The 21,119-nt window shown below is 40.8% G+C and overlaps 1 protein-coding gene across 1 annotated transcript in view; it reads left to right on the plus strand.

Annotated features, from left to right (window-relative positions):
• SHISA9 (shisa family member 9) overlaps window positions 1-21,119 on the plus strand; it is a 1,225,124-nt gene that overhangs the window by 315,520 nt on the left and 888,485 nt on the right. The window contains exon 2 of the mRNA XM_089669418.1: window positions 20,792-20,919. Within this exon, the coding sequence (XP_089525544.1) occupies window positions 20,792-20,919 (128 nt within the window). The remainder of the gene's footprint in view (window positions 1-20,791; window positions 20,920-21,119) is intronic.

The raw sequence follows: 21,119 nt of genomic DNA on the forward strand, positions 1-21,119 counted from the left end.
ACACCAGGTGTAATTCTTAGTATCTGTTCTTAATCTTTATTTATGGACTTTTATGGCCCTTATGCTGGGTGTAAGTTTTAGTAGCTGTTCTTATTTGGTATGAATTGACCTTGTATAGTAATAGTTCTCCTGTTCTGTATGCTGGGTTAAATTCTCAGCGTAGCACTACCCCCAAAGAGGCCGCTGATTTTTAACTGGTTCTTCCCCAAACAGTGCAGAGGCTACCAATCACACAGGCAACAGTCCATTCACTCTGGCTACATTAAACAGTCTAGTGGATGTCTTTTTACATTTTATTTGCTTGTAGAACTTGTAACAGGAGGGGGTTGGAGTGGTATGGCATACTCCAGAACTACAGACAAGGTCAGCTAGATGAAACGTCTTTGACCAGTTTTTATGCCAGAAACAATGGGGAAGACCAGAACAGAGACCCGGTAAAAGCAGCTACAACTGGCACCCCAAAAGCACACAATCACTAAATCTTGAGCTTGGGTCAGTATTTACAAAATCCCAGTGCATGTACACATCTCTCAGCTTCCACCAGGCATGCCTCTCTGAATTATCTAGACTGAATCCTCAGATTCAGATGAATTTAGAAATGGGCTCCTCAGCTCTGGCAAAGCTGGGACCTTAATGACCTGTGCTAGTGGGAATGCCTCAAAGGAGCAGCAGCCTCTGAGGCCAGGGCCTCCTCCAGCAGGTCCAGACCAGGGCTGCTTCAAGCCTCAGACTATTTATGTCCCCCTCCAGCCACCTACTAGGCACATCTCCCTAGGCTAAGGCATCATAAATATCCAGGTTGCTCATTTTAATTTCTCAGCCATCTAGGTGAAACAACCAAGCCATCAGCCTGTGAAAGCCAGAACAGTCCAAATAAATCAGTAACTGCTCTAATGACTACAGATGAGAAAAAAAACTAAATTTTTCTAGCATCCTATACTAAAAGTGTGCCAGGTCAGTCTTTGTTCTTATTTTTTATGTATGGACAATGCATAATATCAGTTCTCTTGTCCTGTCTTTTCTTGCATTCTTGGACTAATTCTTGGCATCTGTCTCCTAGCTTCCTGTGCCTGCCCAATACTTCTTCTTTTTTATAGTTCTCATTTATAAGAATAAAGAATTTGCATGAAGCCATGCCCCTAAACAATTTAACCACACCCAGTTTTTTTACACTGAGAGGGGAATAAAGTAAATTGAGGTAAGCTTAGCAGACTTTAGGACACTTCATAAGCTTCCCAACAGCCCAGGTAGTATTACTGCAGTAGCCTACAGCACAGCAGTATGAAATTAGTGTATGGTTGTGGTAGTGCAGTTGGAGCCATTCAGGACTAATTAGAATTCAGCTGGCTCTTAAGCTGCCTAGCCCCCATCTGCCCTGTAGAACTTAGGAATGCCTTTGTTGGAATGATGGCTGAAAAAAAATGCTGCATTTTTTTTAGGTAAAATATTTCACAAACAGGTATTTCCACTGTGTATTAGTTGCTTGTCTACACTTACACTTAACATCCTGTGCTGTTTGCATAAACCAGTGGTGTCCAATACATGCTCTGAGTGTTTAACCCGCTGTCTCCTGGACTGGGGTGCGGGTGCAGCACCTGATGGACACCTGTGTACTTTTCAGAGCAGCAGCAGGGTGCCAGTACTAGATTCTTCCTGAGTGTCTAAGCTCTGGCTTTTTTGGCTTATCATACCTGGTGGGGGGTTATATGTGCAGGGCATGGTGGAGGGTATTGCTTTTATTCTTTACATGTGTGCTTTTCCTACACAAATTTGTGGTCCTGGAAATTATAATTCATGAATTTCATGAATTCATGAATTTCATTAAAGTGATTTAAAATTGTGTATATATATATATATATATATATATATATATATACAGTTAGGTCCATATATATTTGGACACAGGCACAAATTTAGATTTTTTCAGATATTTACCAAAACATATTCAAGCAATAGTTATATAATGGATATGGACTGAAAGTGCACACTCTCAAGTTTAATTTGAGGGTATGTACATCCAAATTGGAGGAAGGGTTTAGGAATTACAGCTCTTAAGAGTAGCCAACCCCCCCCCCTTTTTTTCAAGGGACCAAAAGTAATTGGACAAATGAATATAATCATAAATAAAATGTTCATTTGTAATATTTTGTTGAGACTCCTTTACTGGCAATGACTGCCTGACGTTTGGAACCCATGGACATTACCAAAGAGTGGGTTTCCTCCTTTGTGATGTTTTGCCAGGCTCTAACTGCAGCTGTCTTCAGTTCTTTGTGTGTGGGTCTTTCTGCCTTTAGTTTTGCCTTCAGCAAAGTGAAAGGCATGCTCAATTGGGTTGAGAACAGGTGACTGACTTGACCATTGCAGAATATTTCACTTCCTTTTCTTCAAAAGCTACTTTGATGCTTTTGCAGTGTGTTTTGGATCCTTGTCTATCTGTACCGTGAAGCGCCGTCCAATCAACATTTCTGCATTTGCCTGAATATGGGCTGACGGTATATCTGTAAACAATACAGAATTAATTTGGCTGCTTCTGTCTTCTGTCACATCATCAATAAACAGCAATGACCCAGTGCCACTGGAAGCCATGCATGCCCTCACACTGGCCCCTCTCTGAAAACAGGGAGAGAAGAAAGAGACCGTACACGTGAGTAAAAGCAGCACATTTGCACACACACGTTAGACACATTTTAACCCCTTGATTGCCATATTTAACCCTTTGATCACCCCCAGTCACCCTGCCAGTGTCATTAGTACAGTGTCAGTGTATAGTATTTTTCACTGATCACTGTGTTAAAAAAAAGTGCAAAAAAAAAAATCTCATTCTCCAGAAACGTGTGGCAAAAAATAAAATCTTCCATGAACTCAACATTCCTCTCAGCAAATAGCTTGGGGTATCTACTTTCTGAAAATATGTCATTGGGGGGTGCTATCCTTGCATTTCAGGGTTTCTGAAATGGCGACAGGTACTAGAAATGTGAAATGAAGAAATTACGCCCTTTGAAAGCCTGATGGTACTTTTAGGGCCCCGTACGTAGCTAGGCTCCCAAAAAGTCCAGCTCATGTGTACTTTGGGATGTAATTCCTTATATACGCATGGCATGTGTGAGCAATATATCATTTAGGTGACAACTTTGTGTAAAAACAAAAGAAGAAAACTTTTTTTTGCCATTTTTTAAAAACTTGTGACAAAAAATAAAATCTCCTATAAGCTCAACATGCCTCTCAGCAAATTCCTTGGTGTGTTTTTTTTTCCAAAAAGGGGTTATTGGGGGGGGGGGGATGGTTGTCTTGCCCTGGCATTTTAGCACTTCAAGAAATGTGAATTCTAATATATATAGCATAGTTTGTAGATCCTATAACTTTCACACAAATCAATTAATATACACATATTTTTTTTACCAAAGTCATGTAGTGGCAGGGCTTCTGATAAGGCAATACAAGGGAGCTCAGGCAGCTTTATGGTGCATTTCTTCCACACAAAAGAACAGGGCTTACTAAATTACACCCTTGCTCCTACTTGCTTGGGGTTGGAAGATGTATAATTATATTTTCCTGGGCTCCATCTGGTCAACAGAGGGGCACAGAAGGTAGATAGCCATAGATCTCCCGCTGTGCTGTGTGAATGATTATCCTAATGGTAAAGATCATAAGGCACTGCGAGATGCTACTTTACACTTGTGTTTGGGGAAGGGGGGACAGTAAATGCTGAGCTGCATTTTTACAGCCCCCTAACCACTCCCCTTTAAACACATACACAAATTCCTAAGGTCAGAGGCCAGGAGTGTGTGTATATTTGTAAAGGTGCCTGATCACTTCGACAACTGTTGCACCATATGCCCCCCCCAACTTAAAGACAAAACTGCATTTTGTTTTGAGGCAGCGTCAGTGGAAGGGCCATGATTGGGGTCGAGGGTGAGATCGAAGGGGGCCTCATCAGGTAGTCTGTACAGGGCCCCATGATTTCTAACAGTGGCCCTGTGTAGCAGAATACATTTTGGCCTACATTTATGACTGCATTTAAATCTATTGGATATTTTTTTATAACAGAAAGTAGAAAACCTCGGGGGGGGGGGGGGTGGAGGGGTTTCAAAATTTTCTGTCTTTTTTCATATCACAAAAAATAAAAAACCCAGTGGTGATCAAATACAACCAAATGAAAGCTCTGTTTGAAAAAAGAACATATATTTTGTTTGGGTACAGCGTTGTATGACCGCGCTATTACCAGTTGAAATAACTCAGTGCTGAATAGCAAAAATGGCCTGGTCATGAATGTAGGAAAATATTTCAGGGTTAAATTGGTTAATACATTTTTCATGGCAAAACATGAATTGTTTACTAATAGCATAAATACCAACCAAGACAGTAATGTTGAATAATAAGTAACATTCTAGTTGCAAAATTAAAAATTATTATAGACATTCATTATTGTGGTGGGTTGTGGAATGCTGGAAGATTTACATAAAATATGAAGTACCCATGCGCTGCCCCAAAAAAACTGAATCAATGAATACGTTTGTGAAATCCTGTGTAATATATATATGAACTCAAAACATTGGAGATGCTGCTGCCCCCTTTATGTGTGATACTCCACAGTACTAGATATGTGCAAAAAATGGCGCAGCGCAATCTGAACATTACAAATGAGAACCATTTTGCTTCTTCTGCTTAGCGTATTAATACCACAATCTCAGTGCTACCACATAAATGAATATATATATATATATATATATACACACACACAGTTGTGTTCAAAATAATAGCAGTCAGACATCACTAACCTGATCAATCACTGATTTTGGTAGAAATGAAATTTCTACATGGCAAAAAATTTACTAGCAGGTGTAGTAGAGTAATAGAAATTACTGCTGCTGATTCTATGTAATTGAATCACTAATTGAAAGGGGCATGTTCAAAACAATAGCAGTGTGGAGTTCTATTAGTGAGGTCATTCATTCTTTGAAAAACAGGTGGAAATGATTGCCCTTATTTAAGGAAGGAAGGCAGCAAATGTTGTACATACTGGTTACAGTGCATTTCTCTCTGAAATTCTGAGGAAAATGGGTTATTCCAGACATTGTTCAGAAGAACAGCGTACCTTGATTAAAAAGTTGATTGGAGAGGGGAAAACATATAAAGAAGTGCAGAAAATGATAGGCTGCTCAGCTAAAATGATCGCAAATGCTTTAAAATGGCAACCAAAACCTGAAAGACGTGGAAGAAAGCGAAACACTACCATTCGAATGGATAGAAGAATAGCCAAAATGGCAAGGACTCAGCCAACAATCAGCTCCAGGAAGATCAAAGAAGGTCTAAAGTTACCTGTGAGTACTGTTACAATTAGAAGATGCCTATGTGAAGCCAAGCTATCTGCAAGAAGTCCCCACAAAGTCCCACTGTTGAAAAAAAGACGTGCTGAAGAGGTTACAATTTGCCAAAGAGCACATTGACTGGCCTAAAGAGAAATGGCGCAACATTTTGTGGACTGATGAAAGTAAGATTGTTCTTTTTGGGTCTAGTGGCCAGAGACAGTTTGTCAGACGACCCCCAAACACTGAATTCAAGCCACGGTACACTGTGACAACAGTGAAGCATGGTTGCGCAATGTTTCTCATACTACGGTGTTGGGCCTATTTATTGCATACCAGGGATCATGGATCAGTTTGAATACATCAGAATACTTGAAGAGGTCATGCTGCCTTATGCTGAAGAGGAAATGCCCTCAAATGGGTGTTCCAACAAGACAACAACCCCAAACACACCAGTAAATGTGCAACATCTTGGTTCCAGACCAACAAGATTGACGTTATGGAGTGGCCAGCCCAATCCCCGGATCTTAATCCACTAAAAAACTTGTTGGGTGACATAAAACATGCAGTTTCTGAGGCAAAACCAAGAAATAGAGAAGAAGTGTGGAATGTAGTCCAATCATCCTGGGCTGGAATACCTGTTCACAGGTGACAGAAGTTGGTTGACTCCATGTAACACAGATGTACAGCAGTTCTCAGAAACAGTGCTTATACAACTAAATATTAATTAAGTGATTCAAAGGAAAGAAAAATCTTCAAACATTTTTCAGTTTATATAGTGAATGTTTAAGTTTGTAAAGAAGAATACAAACACTACTATTTTTTTGAACAGTCTAATATTCCCTTTTCTTCAATTTTTTTAGAGGAACAACACAAATTTGATATATTTTTCTTCATGTTTTGATTTGGAATAGAATGTATAATGTTCCCAATGCATTTGTGTGTCTGGAAATAAAAGCTATTAGAAGGATTTTGAGCTTTATTCACTTTTTTCAACACACTGCTATTATTTTGAACACAACTGTATATATCACAAGAAATTATCACATCCATAACATGCATGCACAAGTGTATAAAACGGATATGTGTGCCCACTGCAGTATGAGTGCCAATGGTAAGCAAAGGTTTTATTTGGGGGAATACTCCCCACCTCCCTGTGGGAGTTTGGACTATGCCATGTGACCTCTATTTCTGTCATATAAGTCTGATTGTCTGAGATATCAGACTGGCTCTGAAAAACAGGAGACCGCTCCTCGAAATGTGTCAGCCATAAGAGGGTCCTCACGAGTTTGGGAGCTGATTCTGTGTACTGGTCACTTTGTATCTGACACTCTTTTGTTACCACAGTGTTTGTGAGTATATTTTACTTTGGATTAATAAACCTTTTAGAGGTGTGCCAAGGACTACCAGTGTAAATAAACCCTAAAAGTGAATGGGCAGCTTTACAGCTTGGAAAATCATTCACCACAAAATGTCCTGCCATACCTTTTATATACAGTAGATTGATTCTGGGAGAGGTTGTTGTGTATGAGGATTACTTGAGTCCCAGTATCTACCAAATAATTTTGTATGTAGACTAGGATTACTTCCCTCAGAATACAGTTAGATCCACCTCCCTGTCACTGGCTGTAATCCTGATTGTTTTTCCCACTGTTTTCATCTCTTCAGAAAATATTTTGTATAATTACCCTATCTCATGTTATCTTGCTTTTAAAGGATCTACCCACAATTGTTTCCTAGTAAAAACAAGAATGAAAACTGTCTTGTTTTCTTCATCATTACTTAATTCAAAGTGCTTGAGGTTAAAGTCGGTGAAATGATCCTAGACCTTACTAATTAAAATTGGAGGAATACCTTAGCAAAAGGAAACTCTTGGCTTTCTCTAGCCCAAGCAGGAAAGCTGCAGTTTGCAGTGTCATGGCTGATCAATTCACCTATGTTCATGCACCACTGCATTAAACTTCCATCACCAAGTCACAGGACCTGCAGCTGAGAATCAGGGGAAACAAGGTGCTTTTGTTAGTATACCAGTCTATGCTCAATGCTCATTCTATAGCTCTGCCCAGCTGGGCAAAATCCCAGATGACATACACATACCCAGGCTTTTATCGCTACCCACCAAAGAGGGCTCTGTCCAGGCCTCCAAGGAAACTACACCTCCATCCTGCTCCCATGCCCTGGACTCTTTCCCTTGACTCCACCCACACTTGCATTTTTATGGGAACTCTCTCCCTCTCTCTCTCTCTCTCTCTCTCTCTCTCTCTCTCTCAGTGAAATGTCCAAATAGGCCATATTCATTCTGTTGCAACTATTGGTTCGGCCTTGCTTCAGTGTTTTACCGTTGCGTTCATAATAACGCATATTAAGGCATGATAATATCCTAATTGTAAAGCCAATATACTGTTGCCATACACTGTCTGGACAGTGAATTCATAATACATGGCCACAGCCCAGCACGGCATGCAGATTTCATGTTGGATGTTTAATGCCGATCACAAGTTGTGTTTTGTAAGTGCTGTTTGTATATTGTATGCACCTAACTGAGAGCTTGGCTGCTGTATGATACAGAGGGACCAGTGACCTATGTGGGTGATAATGTAGAACTTGCGGGAGGACGATTAACTCTTTAAGATCCATCCAGATGGTATACTGGTTGCCCATGGGATAAAATCATGCGATCTTTGGCCTATAACTCGGGGCCTTAACCTTTGGTAAGCAGGTTGTGTGCTCACGTGGATGGTGATTGTGCACCAAAATAACTGCTAAGAGCTTGTGGAAAATTTGCTTTAACTGCCTCCTCCCCGCCATATAAGGAAATGACGAGTGGGAGGTGGCTCTCTCATTCTAGGAGGCCGTCATATGACATTCTCCCACTCTAGCTGTGCATGCGCCCCCTGGGGACACACATTGCGGTGGTGCTCTGTGTCCCTGGGACACAGCGGATCACCAATCACAGTAAAGAGCGATGACAGAGGCTCTAGCATGTGATCAGCTTTGTCCAATCACAGCTGATCACATGTAAATAGGAAATGCCTGTTATCAGCTCTCCTTTTCTCATGCTGACAGCATGTGAGGAGAGGAGAGCCGATAAGCGGCATTCCTCAGAGGGGACATTTAGACTGATCATCAGTGCTCTGATTATCAGTGCAGCCCCCTCAGTGCTGCCTTTCAGTGCCCATAGTATTTTTGCACATATTGTATTATTTTTATTGTTTGATATACAAATTTATTGCTTATGAAATTTGCACATGAATTACAGTCTAATTGATATTTATTCATTGTCTTGCACTTTTTGAATTATATGGATATGGATGTAAATGTTTACAGGGATAGTGCACCTAATATTTTGTATGTATTAATTGGGTATTGGTGTATTCAAATACAACTTAGAGTGCAGCTTTCTCTGAGAACTTTGATTTGCCATTTTTTTTCTTTTTTTAACTTGATATTCACTAAGCGCAGAGGTTTTTATATACATATGCTTTATGGATATACCAGATCAAATAGCCTGCCATTAACCAACAGAAACTCTTTCAATAAACTCCATTACAGTGGCAACATAACATTAATATATAAAGCACAGAATAGAGCCAAGTAATGGAATCATCTAAATATCTTTCTCTGAAAGTATGATTGTGAATAATGGATGTGCTTTAACTAAAAGTTTGTCTCATTTGTTTTGCAATATTCTTTTTATTCTCTCCTGATTACTGCATGGCAGCAAATTGGTTAATGTATTTTGCATACTAAATGATAAAATTTGTGTGTAAAAAGACCTCTTGTCCTATTAAATGTTCTGCAGTGGAACAAAGCAGACATTGCTCCAGTGTCCTGATTATCTCTAACTGGAAAGCAAAAGTACTTCAAAACAAGAAACATTACAATGTGCCCTTGGTGCTTCTTTGATTGTGAGATGCAGCAGTATCTGAAATGAACATTGCAATTAATTTGACAGCAGCTGACTGCAGGTTCATTTAATGAAAGCAAGGGAATAGAAGGAAGATTCACCATTCAAACTGTATTTTTGTAGTGGATGATTTACTCTGCAGATACCACAGGAGCATCCTTACTTTCCTGCTAAAAGGCCATCATTTATTAAAGCACCCCAAGTTGTGCATCAAGACCAAAGGCTGAGACAGTTAGCAATTCACATTGCACTTTTGTTACTGTATATTGTGCAGTATGTTGCTGCAATTTGCATTTACAAATTAGTCAAAGGGGTTGATTTATCATAGTGTTGTTAAACCACCATGTTTAAATACAAATTTGATGATCCCGTGAGAATCTAAACGGATGCATAACCAATATTGGCTAATGGTAAATGTGGAAGAATACATAGTTTCATCTCTGTGGTGATAGTACACACCAAGCCTTTGTAAATATCTTATCTTACCATGACAGATGGGAATGTGGAATACATATGCAGTTGCTCCAAAATAGCATTCAAAAGGTTAATATGAAGAGGTTAATATGTAGAGGCGTGCCTTTCTTTTTCTTTTCTTTTTATTCTATTAACCCTTTTGCTGTCATAGCTGATTTTGTTTAAAAAAAACATTTTAGGCCTGAAGATTAGTAACCCCCCCAAATAGTATATATTTTCTCGAGAATATAAATTTGGTAGGTTCCATTTTGTATGTCACACAATATTTGCATAATAGTTCATCAAATGCAAATTTTCAGTAATAAAATAAACTAAAATAAATTTTATGGCAAACAAATACAGTCTATTATCCAGATTTTCTTTTTTTAGACATAAAAGTTGAGAATGTGTTGAGTAAATAAATGCCCATCTTGTCAAGCCTTAAAATTGTGCACACCTGTGAAATGGCAACAAATTCTAGACTTTAAGTTTTCTCTAGGTGATCTTTTAAAAGCCCCTACAGGTCATCAGTTTAGTGTTACCATGAATAAGGGCCCTAGAAAATTTGCATTCATGCTGGCATGTGCAGTGATATGTAACATGTACTGCAATTAATGCTCTTATACATGACTGCTATTGCCACTTAATTGCTTGCTTCCCACCCACAGTATACCTACTACAAGCTGGTGGCAGCTACAAGCACATGTGCACTAACGCACCCCCTGGGGCATGCAGCAGCATAACCCCATGGCCGTTGTGTCCACTCTGTCCATTATGGTGCTCAGTACAGCGGCCGGGTATCGTGATCGCTATGATCAATATTAGCGATCATATGATAGTATGTAAGCAAACTGTCATGAATGGCTTTCATTCATGATCAGTTTGCTTAGTGTTGTGATGCTATGATTGGTCCACACTATCCCATGGTACCTGGAACCATGTACCATGTGATTATCTGTAGCCAATCACAACATAACAACAGTAAGCAAGCTGTCATGAATGGAAAGCCATTCACAACAGTTAAAACTATTGCTTAGAACCCTCACAGTTTTAAGCACTAACATTTTTAAAAAAATCCGTGATCACCCCCCCCCCGCCCCCAAATTAGTACAGTGTCATTATGGTGGCACTGAACTATTCTGATGACAGTATTTAAAAAAAAAACCCAGTAAAAAAAAGATTTTTTTTTTTTAAATTGAAGAAATAAGGATTTACTCTTTTTTTGTTTTTATTTTTTACATAATGTCACCAGTCAGTGTTCCTGATCAACTGGTGATAGTATGTAAAATAACAAACTAATGTTCAAAAACATTATGACAAAAAAGTACAACTTTAATAAACTTGACATGTCTCTTACTATTTAGTAAGAGGCATGTCAAGTTTTTTGAAGTTGTAATTTTGTGTCATAATGTTTTTGAAAATGGAGTAATTAAATAAAGTTTGTTTACCTTGGACTGTTCAAAAAAAGAGTCATTGGGGAGGTATTTGTACTGTTCTGGCATTTTAGGACCTCAAGAATTGAGATAAGCTGTCAGTACATCAGGATTGATCAATTTTCAAATACATATACAATAGTTTGTAAACTCTATAACTTTCACACAGAATAAATAATATACACTGATTTAGGTTATTTTTACCAAATAAATGTAGCAGAATACATTTGGCTTAAATTTATGAGTAAGATTATTTGTTTGCAAAATTTTACAACAGAAAAGAAAAACATGGGGCTTTTTTTGTTTTATAGCAAAACATAAAAAAACCCAGTGGTGATTAAATATCGTATTTGTGTGAAAAAATTATAGAAATTTAAAAAAACAAAGTAGTACAATGTTACTATGGCAACATCAGGGGCGGACTGACCATTTGGAAACTCGGGTACTGCCCGAGGGCCCGGGGTCAGTAGGGGGCCCTGTGAGATGCCCCTGGTACCTTTTTCATAGGCTTTTTTGAGTTTGGGCAAGGACGCAGGGGCCCCATGATCCCCTATTGCCCGGGGGCCCCATGAGTTGTCAGTCCGCCCCTGGGCAACATTATACTTCTTTGGTCACAGTGAAATATGGAAATAAAATCTTAAAAAAAAGAGAAAAAAATTTAATAAGGAATTAAAAAGAATAAAAAAAAAGAAAAAAATTATCATTTTTTTTTTTTCGTACTGTCACCAGTCAGTGTCCCTGATCACTGCCATTCCAGTTATATGATGACACTATACTGCACTGGTGACAGTATGTAAAAAAACAAAAATAGTGAAAATCATTTATTTAATTTCTTCATTTTCCAAAAAATTATGACAAAAAAATTACAACTTCAAAAAACTCGCCATGCCTGTTATGAAATACGTCTGACTGTCTACTTTGCAAAAAGGGGTCATTTGGGGGATATCTGTACTTTTCTGACATTCTTGGACCTCAAGAAATTAGATTGGCTCTCAGTACTTCAGGATTGATCAATTTTCAGATATATCCCATAGTTTGTGAACTCTATAACTTTCCTTCAGACTAAATAATAAATACTAATTTGGGTTATTTTCACCAAAGAAATGTAGCAGAATACATCTTGGCCTACATTTATGAAGAACAATTATTAATTTGCAAACTTTTGTAACAGAAACAAAGAAAAACATGATTTTATTTCAAAATTTTCTGTCTTTTTTTGTTAATTTAGCAAAAAATAAAAACCACAGTGGTAATTAATACCACCAAAAGAAAGCTCTAGTTGTGTGAACAAAATGATAAAATTTTAGTTTGGGTACAATGTTATATGACCACACAATTGTCATTCAAAGTGTGAGAGCGCTGAAAGCTGAAAATTGGCCTGGACAGGAAGGGGGTAAAAGTGGTTAGGTACAGTGTTGCATGACCAAGCAATTGCTAGGCAAAGTAGCACAGTCCTGAATAGCAAAATTCCCTGGTCATGAAGGGTGTAAAATCTTACAGAGCTTAAGTGAGTAAGGGGTTTTAACCATTCCCTAGTCTATCCAAAAAAAAAACAAAAACCGTTGCCCGTAGATATACTTGAGTGTGCAGTCTACTCATCCATATGTCATGGGATAGTCTTGTTCACAAAAAAGAAAAGTAAAAAAGTAATCTGAACCCTCATTACACATACCTTATTTTAGAGCCACCAATGCCATCAATTTTATGTGGTGCAGGCAGATCATGGCTGCTATGAAGTCCAGAACCCATCATACCACCCTGCCTTTGAGTAATTATTATTTCCTGAAAAAGTAAGGCATCTTGACAGTCTGATAATAATTTTGGGTTGTTTCCCTAAAGTAGTTCTATATTTGTTACAGATCATGAATTATACAGTGTTGCTGCTAAAGCATTAGGATAACTGCCAGGGATAACACTGTTACAAAAAATGGCAGTCTCCATTAATTTACCAGGACACTTTTGGCAAAAGTATCATGCATGCACCTCAAGCAAATGTTTATGCACCAGATCTATCACAGTAATAGACAGATGCCCATTTAACTAAAAATCCAATACCTCTGTGTGGATGAATAAAAAAGCAAATGTGATGTCCATATTCGTTCTTCCTTTTGGTCAGCTCTCTGTTGAAAAGTACTATAACTTGCACTTATAAGATGTATGCCACCTTGTAAATTATATAACTTTCAATTATATTATATAACTTTCAATCTTCTGCTTGAAAAGCACCCAGTCCACATATAAAATCAGTTTCAAATCTGATTCTGTATCTGCTAGCAGTAATCATTGTGCTCTGCCGGCTGGGAAGGTTCCCTCCCAGCAGAACACAATAGCGCTGTGGGTGGGATTCTCCCATCAACACTGACTATGTTAATGGGGGAATAAAGCAATTGTCTTTCCTTTCACCCATGACAGAAAGAAAACAGGATTTTTTTGTGCTGTGCTGTAAAATCTCTTTTTTGACTTCATTGACGAATACAGCGGCTTCCTCTATAACATGAATGAAGCAGGGTTTTATAGCCCCACCTACAGGAGTAGGACAATAGGAAGAAATAAAGACTTGGCACCTCTCTGGGTATAAAACCCCCTCTCTGCTATAGGTCTCCAGTCCGTCACAAGCAGTGTCAAAGGAGAGATCTCCCTAGAAGGGTGGGCGCTGTGTCCGTCAAAGAACTCAGAGAAAGGGATTTTATGGTGAGTATAAAAAAATCCAGTTTTCTCTTATGTTCATTAATGGACACAGCAGCTTCCTCTTTAACATTAACAAAGAAAGGATGTCCCCAAGCAGTGCCAGAATGATGGCAGGGCAACCATACAATGTAGAGAGAAACAAAAACCCCAGGACAACAAGCCAACACTTCGAAAGACCCCAAAAGGGGAGGCCCAGGAGCCCTAAACAGCCTTCTGCAACACTTTGCAGCCAAACACATCAACTTTATAGAATTTCCTAAACATGTGAATAGATGAATGTTTTGCTGCCTTGCAAGCTTGAGAAACAGACTCCTGATGTCGGAACGCCCAGAAGACGCTAACCGCCCTAGTGGATTTTGCTGCAACCAGGAAGGGAGGGTCCTTCCCCTTAACAACATACCCCTGAACAATCATCTGCCGAATCCAACAAGAAATGGTGGCAGAAGATGCCATCAGGCCCTTTCTCAGACCATCCGTGAGGACAAAGAGAGTCGTACCTCCGAAAGGCAGCTGTTACAGAAAGGTACATGCAAATCGCGCAGACCACATCCAAGGAATGCAGGACCACCTCTTTAGGGTACATTGGTCAAGGACACAGCGAGGAAAGAACAATATCCTCAATCAAAACCATATACAGCTTACAGGACAAAGCTGCCAACTCCGACACCTTCCGAGTAGAAGTGATAGTGACAAGGAAGGCAACATTTTGCGAAAGCGTAAGCAAGGGGATTTCCTGAAAGGCCTCATATGGAGGCCTTTTAAGAGCCGACAGCACCAAATTCAAATCCCATGGTGACAAAGGAGAGCACACAGGTTGGACCACATGACAAACCAGCTGAATGAAAGTACGGACCAAAGAATGCGTAGCTAGGGGCCACTGAAAGAAAAGAACCAGAGCAGAGACTTGACCCTTGATCGTACTCAATGCAAGCCTCAGATCCGCACCCTGTTGGAGGAAGGCCAACACCTGAGCCACAATGAAGGAATGCAGATGGAACCAACCAATATAGGCTCTCCAGGTGTGGTGATGAATCTTTCAGGAGTTAGACTTATGGACCTTCAACATAGTCGGAACCACCGAGCCAGACAATCCCCTGTCCTTCAGAACATGGCTTTCAATAGCCATGCAGTCAAAGCCAGCGACAGTAAAGCAGGGTAGAAGACTGGCCTTTGAGACAGAAGGTCTTTCCGAAGAAGCAGCTTCCAGGGAGTATCTGCGACCAATCGCAATGTCGGAGTACCATGGACAACGAAGCCAGTCCGGGGCAATGAGGATGACCGGGATCCCTTTGGCCTATATCCTGCATAGTAGACAAGGAATCGGTCAAAGGGGTGGGAAGGCATCCGCTGCGTCCACCAGGGGATCCAACGTTCATGCCACAAACTGTGGAACCTTCTTATTGAGGTGAGAAGCCAGAAAATCTACGTCTGAGTCCCCCAGTGAATGCAAAGCTGATGGAACACTTCTGGGTGTAGGAACCACTCGCCCTGATTGAGCGTCTGATGGCTGAGATAATCTGTTTGCCAGTTTTCGATGCCTGGAATGTGCATGGCGGACAGAGCCAGAACAAACCTCTCTACCCATTGCAGAATGTGTGATGCCTCCAGCCCTGCTGCTGCACTTCTCATGCCCCCCTGATGATTGGCATATGCCACCGCAGTGGCGGTTTCCTACTGGATCCTGTTGTGTCCCCCCCCTTGAGTCCAGCAACCCTGAGCAGAGTCCGCTCCCAGGACTCCTCCCCAGCCCAACAGGCTGGTATCTGTCATGATCACAGTCCAATGGGGAGGAAGGACTGTCCATTCCGCAGAGCTGGGGACCTCATCCACTAAAGAAGGGAGTCCCTCGTCCACAGTTCCAGGTAAATCCAAAGGTCCAAGGAGGCGTAAGCTCTGTTCCATTTTGATATGATTTCCCTCTGCAGTGTTCTCATATGAAACTGGGCATACGGAACCACTTCAGGGCTTGCAGGTGACCTGGCATCCAGGGCTTGCAGGTGACCTGGCGAAAGCTGCAACTTGGAGGGAAAAAATCTATTTGGCAGAAGGGAATGAAACTCCTTGTATCCTGATAGAATGGTCTCTTGAACCCACTTGTCGTGAATGAGGGAGGTTCACGGGCCCGAAAAGATGTGAAGACACCCCCCATCCTAGAAGCAGGTTTGGGCAAACCGTCATGCTTAGAGAGAGTTACACATGGGCTTGGAGGGATTCTGGGGCAGGGGATGCTTGGTGCCACTTGCAAGGCCTTAAAGGGCCTGGAGCCCTTGGCTGCGGAGCCGGAGGGACGAAAAATGCATTTATGTGCCGTAAACACTGGCCCCGACTTCCGACGAGGTTCATTCCCCTTCTTGGCTTGAGGGAGGAAGGTGCTCTGCCCCCCGTAAGGTTCTCCATAACCAACACTGGCCTAAGTGTTGATCAGTGTTGACAGTGAACATCGTGGCCTCTGGCCTGTGGTCCGCAGGATCCTTAAATAAGGGAGACTCAGGAATCGATGTGGCCTTGTTAAGCATGAAGATGGGAGGATCAACCAGGAGATGTCCACTTCTTCAGCAGGGCCTCCTCAGAGGGATAACGTACTGCAAAGTGTTTGGGGAGCACAAACAGATGGTTCAGCTTACTCCAATCCTTATAGACAAATCTGTCAAAATATTCGGGGTTAGGAAAAACCTTAGCAGCCCGCTTGTGCATACGAAAGGGAACAGGCACCACAGCAGCTGCCCCCGCAGGGTTCTCAATTTTTAGCATTTCACACACTGAATCAATAAGTGCCACTATCAATGACTAATCTTGTGCGGCAACAGAGGCAGAGGACCCGTCCTTCTCATATGAGGAATCAGGGGATGCGTCCTCAAGATCTGCGGTAATGTGGAACCCACGGTGGCAGGATCTGGTTTGGTCTAGGAATCATGTAAGCGTGATGGCAGTGGGTGCTTCTTGCTCATCTTGCGGCCAACTGCCACCACCACAGAGGACACAAACATCTTCAGGATTGCTGACAATGCATCAAGAGGGACTGAGGGAACCAGGACCTCCAGTGGGGGCCCCAAAGATGCAGTATGCTCCTGGGCTTCCATGGGACCAGTCCCCCCAGCTAGACACTGTTGCAAGAAGGGAACCAGGATGCTCCCAATACAGGAGACTACCCAAGTAGGGAGAGAGGAGAGAGAGAGACCCCCAGGGTGGACTCACCACTTCCGCCAGGAGCTGCCAAGGTGCCCACGTCCTGTCAACCATCCCGCACATTGTGTGTGTTGAGCCCTGCCCCCACAAGCCCAAGGTGCCTGAGGGAATCCCTGCCTTGGGCTATGGGAAAAGGGCTACCAAGGACCTCTCCCAGCAGGCCTCCATTGCCTGATAGCCACTTAGACCCTCAAGAAAATGGCTGCTGGCCAAAAATCTACAGAAAAATGTGTGCCGCACCTGGTGTCAGAGGCTGAAGGCTGAAAACCTCCAAGAAAATGGCTGCCACGGCTACAATAACATGGCTGCTAATCATCCTAGCCACATGCAGCGCACCACCGTGCCCCCTGCAATCCATAGTGGACACCTCCCCCCACAGCAGGACAAGGCTCCCTCTAGCCCCAGATAAGTCTCAAACCACAGGGGAAAAGAGAGGGAGCCTGCACTACCAGGGTTCAGCCAGGACTGAGGTACCCGGCCTAAGCCCATGCCTTTTACACACCGCTGGTGCATGAAGGGGGGGATGTGTTGGGTGAAAGGGGACCCTGCAGGACCAACCACACCAGGGAGCACCTGCGCCCCGCACCATGTCCTGGACAGGATGGGGGACACTACTTACCAATCCAGTGGAGCATGTGAGTGAACCTCCCATGACAGATCCTCTTCTCCACCAAAGTGCTGGGGCTGTGTGCCAGAGGTACACTGTGACAGAGACTACAGGCACCCGGCCATATGCCATGAGGCATTTAAATTGCTGGCCACCCTGGTCTGTGGGGAATAGTTGCTGCCGACCAAGCGTGGAGCAGGTTGTCTGTGTGCGCTCACTGGTCAGACTGGGGTGACCACTGGATCTAGATTATCCAGCCCATTTCCCAGCCCAACTGTTGATAGAAGATCTCTGCAGAAAGGAAAAAAAGGAAAAGTTGTAGGACCACAAGTCCCAGCAAAACTTCACGTCCATACTCCTGAGACACTAGGCAGAAAAGACTGAACTATAGCAGAGAGGGGGGTTTTATACCCAGAGAGGACTGCCCATAGGAGGTGCCAAGTCTTTTTGTCTGCCTATTGTCCTAGTCCTGTAGTTGGGGGCTATAAAACCCTGCTTCGTTAATGTTACAAAGGAAGCTGCTGTGTCCGTCAATGAATGTAAGAAAAAAAAAATTGGAAAAAAAGTGGAAACTCTCAATTTCACTCACTGAGCTGCTTAGGTGAAAAAAAAAAACAACAGCAAGGTTTTTTTGTGTGTGTGAAGGATAAGGCATAGGATTGTTTCACTAATTTGATTTACTGTTCTATGTTTGTCTTTTTTGTGTTTCCCTTTTCTAATGGCTTTGTTTATAATCCTTTTAAAAAATATATCCCTTAAAGAACTAATACTTCAGGTATGCTTCCTCATTCTCCATGTACAAGAAGAACGTTTTGTACATAGTAAGCAGTCAAAATGCACTTGTTATTCTTCTTGAGTAGGTAAAAATTGAAGCATGTTTTGGTATGCCACAAAATAGAGCAATTCAATTTATCATACTTTCACAATTTTCAATATCTAAGCTTCCTACAAAAGCTGCATTCAAAAAAAGGTTACGTAATATCATATAAAGTGATCCATTGATCCATCTCTCCTCAAAAATGTGTCTCTAGATAAATATCATACAAATAAAATAAAATTACAAATATGTAAAATAATAATTGGATATACCCCAATAAAATGTAGGACTGTACTACACCATTTTAAAAGAATTGAAATGAATGGCGTTAAAGCTCTTTCGCTTTAGTTGACAATTTACAGTACTTCTTTATACATTTTTATTTATTAATAAACTGTATATACTCTGGTGCTTTTAGATATTAATATGCATTTTGTTGTGTTTGTTTATGTGGTATTTAGCTATAGATGATAGGATGTTTGAAGAGCACTATATTAATTACTTGTTAACTTGTTTTGGTATGTGCACAATCATTTTAATATTATTTATTGCAGCTACAGTATCTAAAACAACCATGCTTATTACAGCCATACTAACATATTTCTCTTTATCAGAGGTTCACTTACTCTGATTACTGTCTGACATTGTAGTTCAGAATAGCTGAGAGTAAACTTGATAAATGTAGAGAGCAGTCGCTGATCATAAAACTGTTAAATCAAAATGGATATATGAGTAAATGCATAACCTGTGAATGGTGTGGACCACAGGACAACTTTAGTACAATTTATACATGTTGTCAAGTGAAAGCGTATGTATTTTTGTAAGTAAAGATTACTAGTGAAATTAGGAAAAATGCAGAATCTTCATTGCCAGGGGTAGCTGCCAGTAACCTTTTAAAGACCACCTTTTTTTTTATAAAATTGTGTTATTCGCTGTGACTCATGTGTCAAGTGGAGTTGAATTATATTAAGTCATGAAATGTTGATTATTGAAATAACGTAATATAATATGACAGATGCATTGTTTTGTGTTAAAGTATTCAAAAAATAAATAATTTTTTCCCCTCTCAAATTGGGTCATGACAAATTTAGTTTTGCTGTGTAAGTAATAATTATTAGATGATGCCTACCTGTCAAAATGGGGGATCGCCACTAAGCTTACATTTTAATTAAGATGCTCCAAGTTATTCACGTTTTCTTAATGGCACTTGCCAAAACAATTTCATGTGCTTGAAAAAAGTAAAAATCCTAGAATATTACATTATTTCTATTTTCTATTTTAGTCAGTTGTTAACTAGACTCTTGCAAAACTGATATAGAGTTTACTTTTCCTGCGGGCATTAATTTAATTATGTTTATGGTGTAGCAACCAGCATATCTCACAGCACGTTTCATAAAACACTGAACTTCTCTTATCACCCCTTTCTCTGAAGACCTCACAAGTTAATGGTTTGCCTTATTCTGTAAGCACAGTAAAGAACACAGTAGGAATAAGCAGGGGACAATTTAACACATCTTCATTGCCTTCCATGCAGTGCTGATTTTTAATTGAGTCTACTATGACTGTCAAAACTGGGCAGGACTACTTCAAGGGCTAGCGTACACAGACACGTGGTTTGCTTCTGAAATTAGCCACTGTAATGGATGAGGAATGCCAAAATTTTACATGATCTTTTGGAGCAGTGTATACTTGTGTTGGTTGCTTTTGCAACAAACCTTGCTGTGTTGTCATTTCTCCATACAAGTCAGTGTGAATGAATCTCAGACGCATCCCACATGCTCAAACATGATAGTGTCCTGATCAGAACTCAAACCAAGGACTTCAGGAAGAAGTGCTAACCACAAAGCCACTTTTCTGCTCTTTAGAGCACTACCAAGGTTCAATAATAAAAAAACTCTCATACACAGTTAAAATACTACCTATATAACAGGGTCCATTACCTTACCACTGCACCCTTTCTTTTGTCTGTGGTCAACTGGAGAGATTGCCTTTCAGTGACATAATAGGAAGGGGCAAGGCATCTTTAGCAAGTGAAAGGGAATTGCAAATAAACAGGTGTCTTCAGAGCAGTCGTTCCTATTGGAAGAATGCCTCCAAACTCCCATTCTATTGATAACTATAAAGTTTTGGATTTTCTACCACTCTCTGTCCTGTGGCAGTGGTTAATAGGGAAATAGAAAGGATGACCCTCCTGAGGGGGGATACAGAGAGCAATTAAACCTGATGGGTATAACACTTCCACTCTATTTAGAACTAAAAAGGTTTCAGGTACACTTTAGCAGTGTTCTTCCTAACTTACCATTGACTTTGGACTTGTATAATGTATCTGTTAATTTTGACTTCATATTTCACAGAAATTCTAATTTTATTGTACAACTTCACTCTTATTCCTAGGGCTCTTGCTGATGTGATGAGACAACAGGGCCATTGCTCTACAGACCACATGGAGAGAGATGCAAACCTTGTAGTTCACATGCAGCACTATGAAACCATGCAATCCCGACCATCTGCCAACAACTTACGTGAGTTTTATAACATGGAATCAATTGTTCTGCAATAAAACAGCTGCTGAATGTGTAAACCACTAAACACTTTAAGTGTGTTTTTCATGTCGTTTAATTAGTCTCTCGTGTTAGCAGTTACAAAATTGCACAATTGTCTAAAGTGTGTTTGTGCTGAACTCTGTTTTGCCCTAAGTCCCCTGGTGGTTTGACAAGCTCAA

This window comes from Staurois parvus, unplaced genomic scaffold (genome assembly GCF_062004578.1).
Source record: "Staurois parvus isolate SC_StPar_1 unplaced genomic scaffold, SC_StPar_1.0 ptg000075l, whole genome shotgun sequence".
NCBI lineage: Eukaryota > Metazoa > Chordata > Amphibia > Anura > Ranidae > Staurois > Staurois parvus.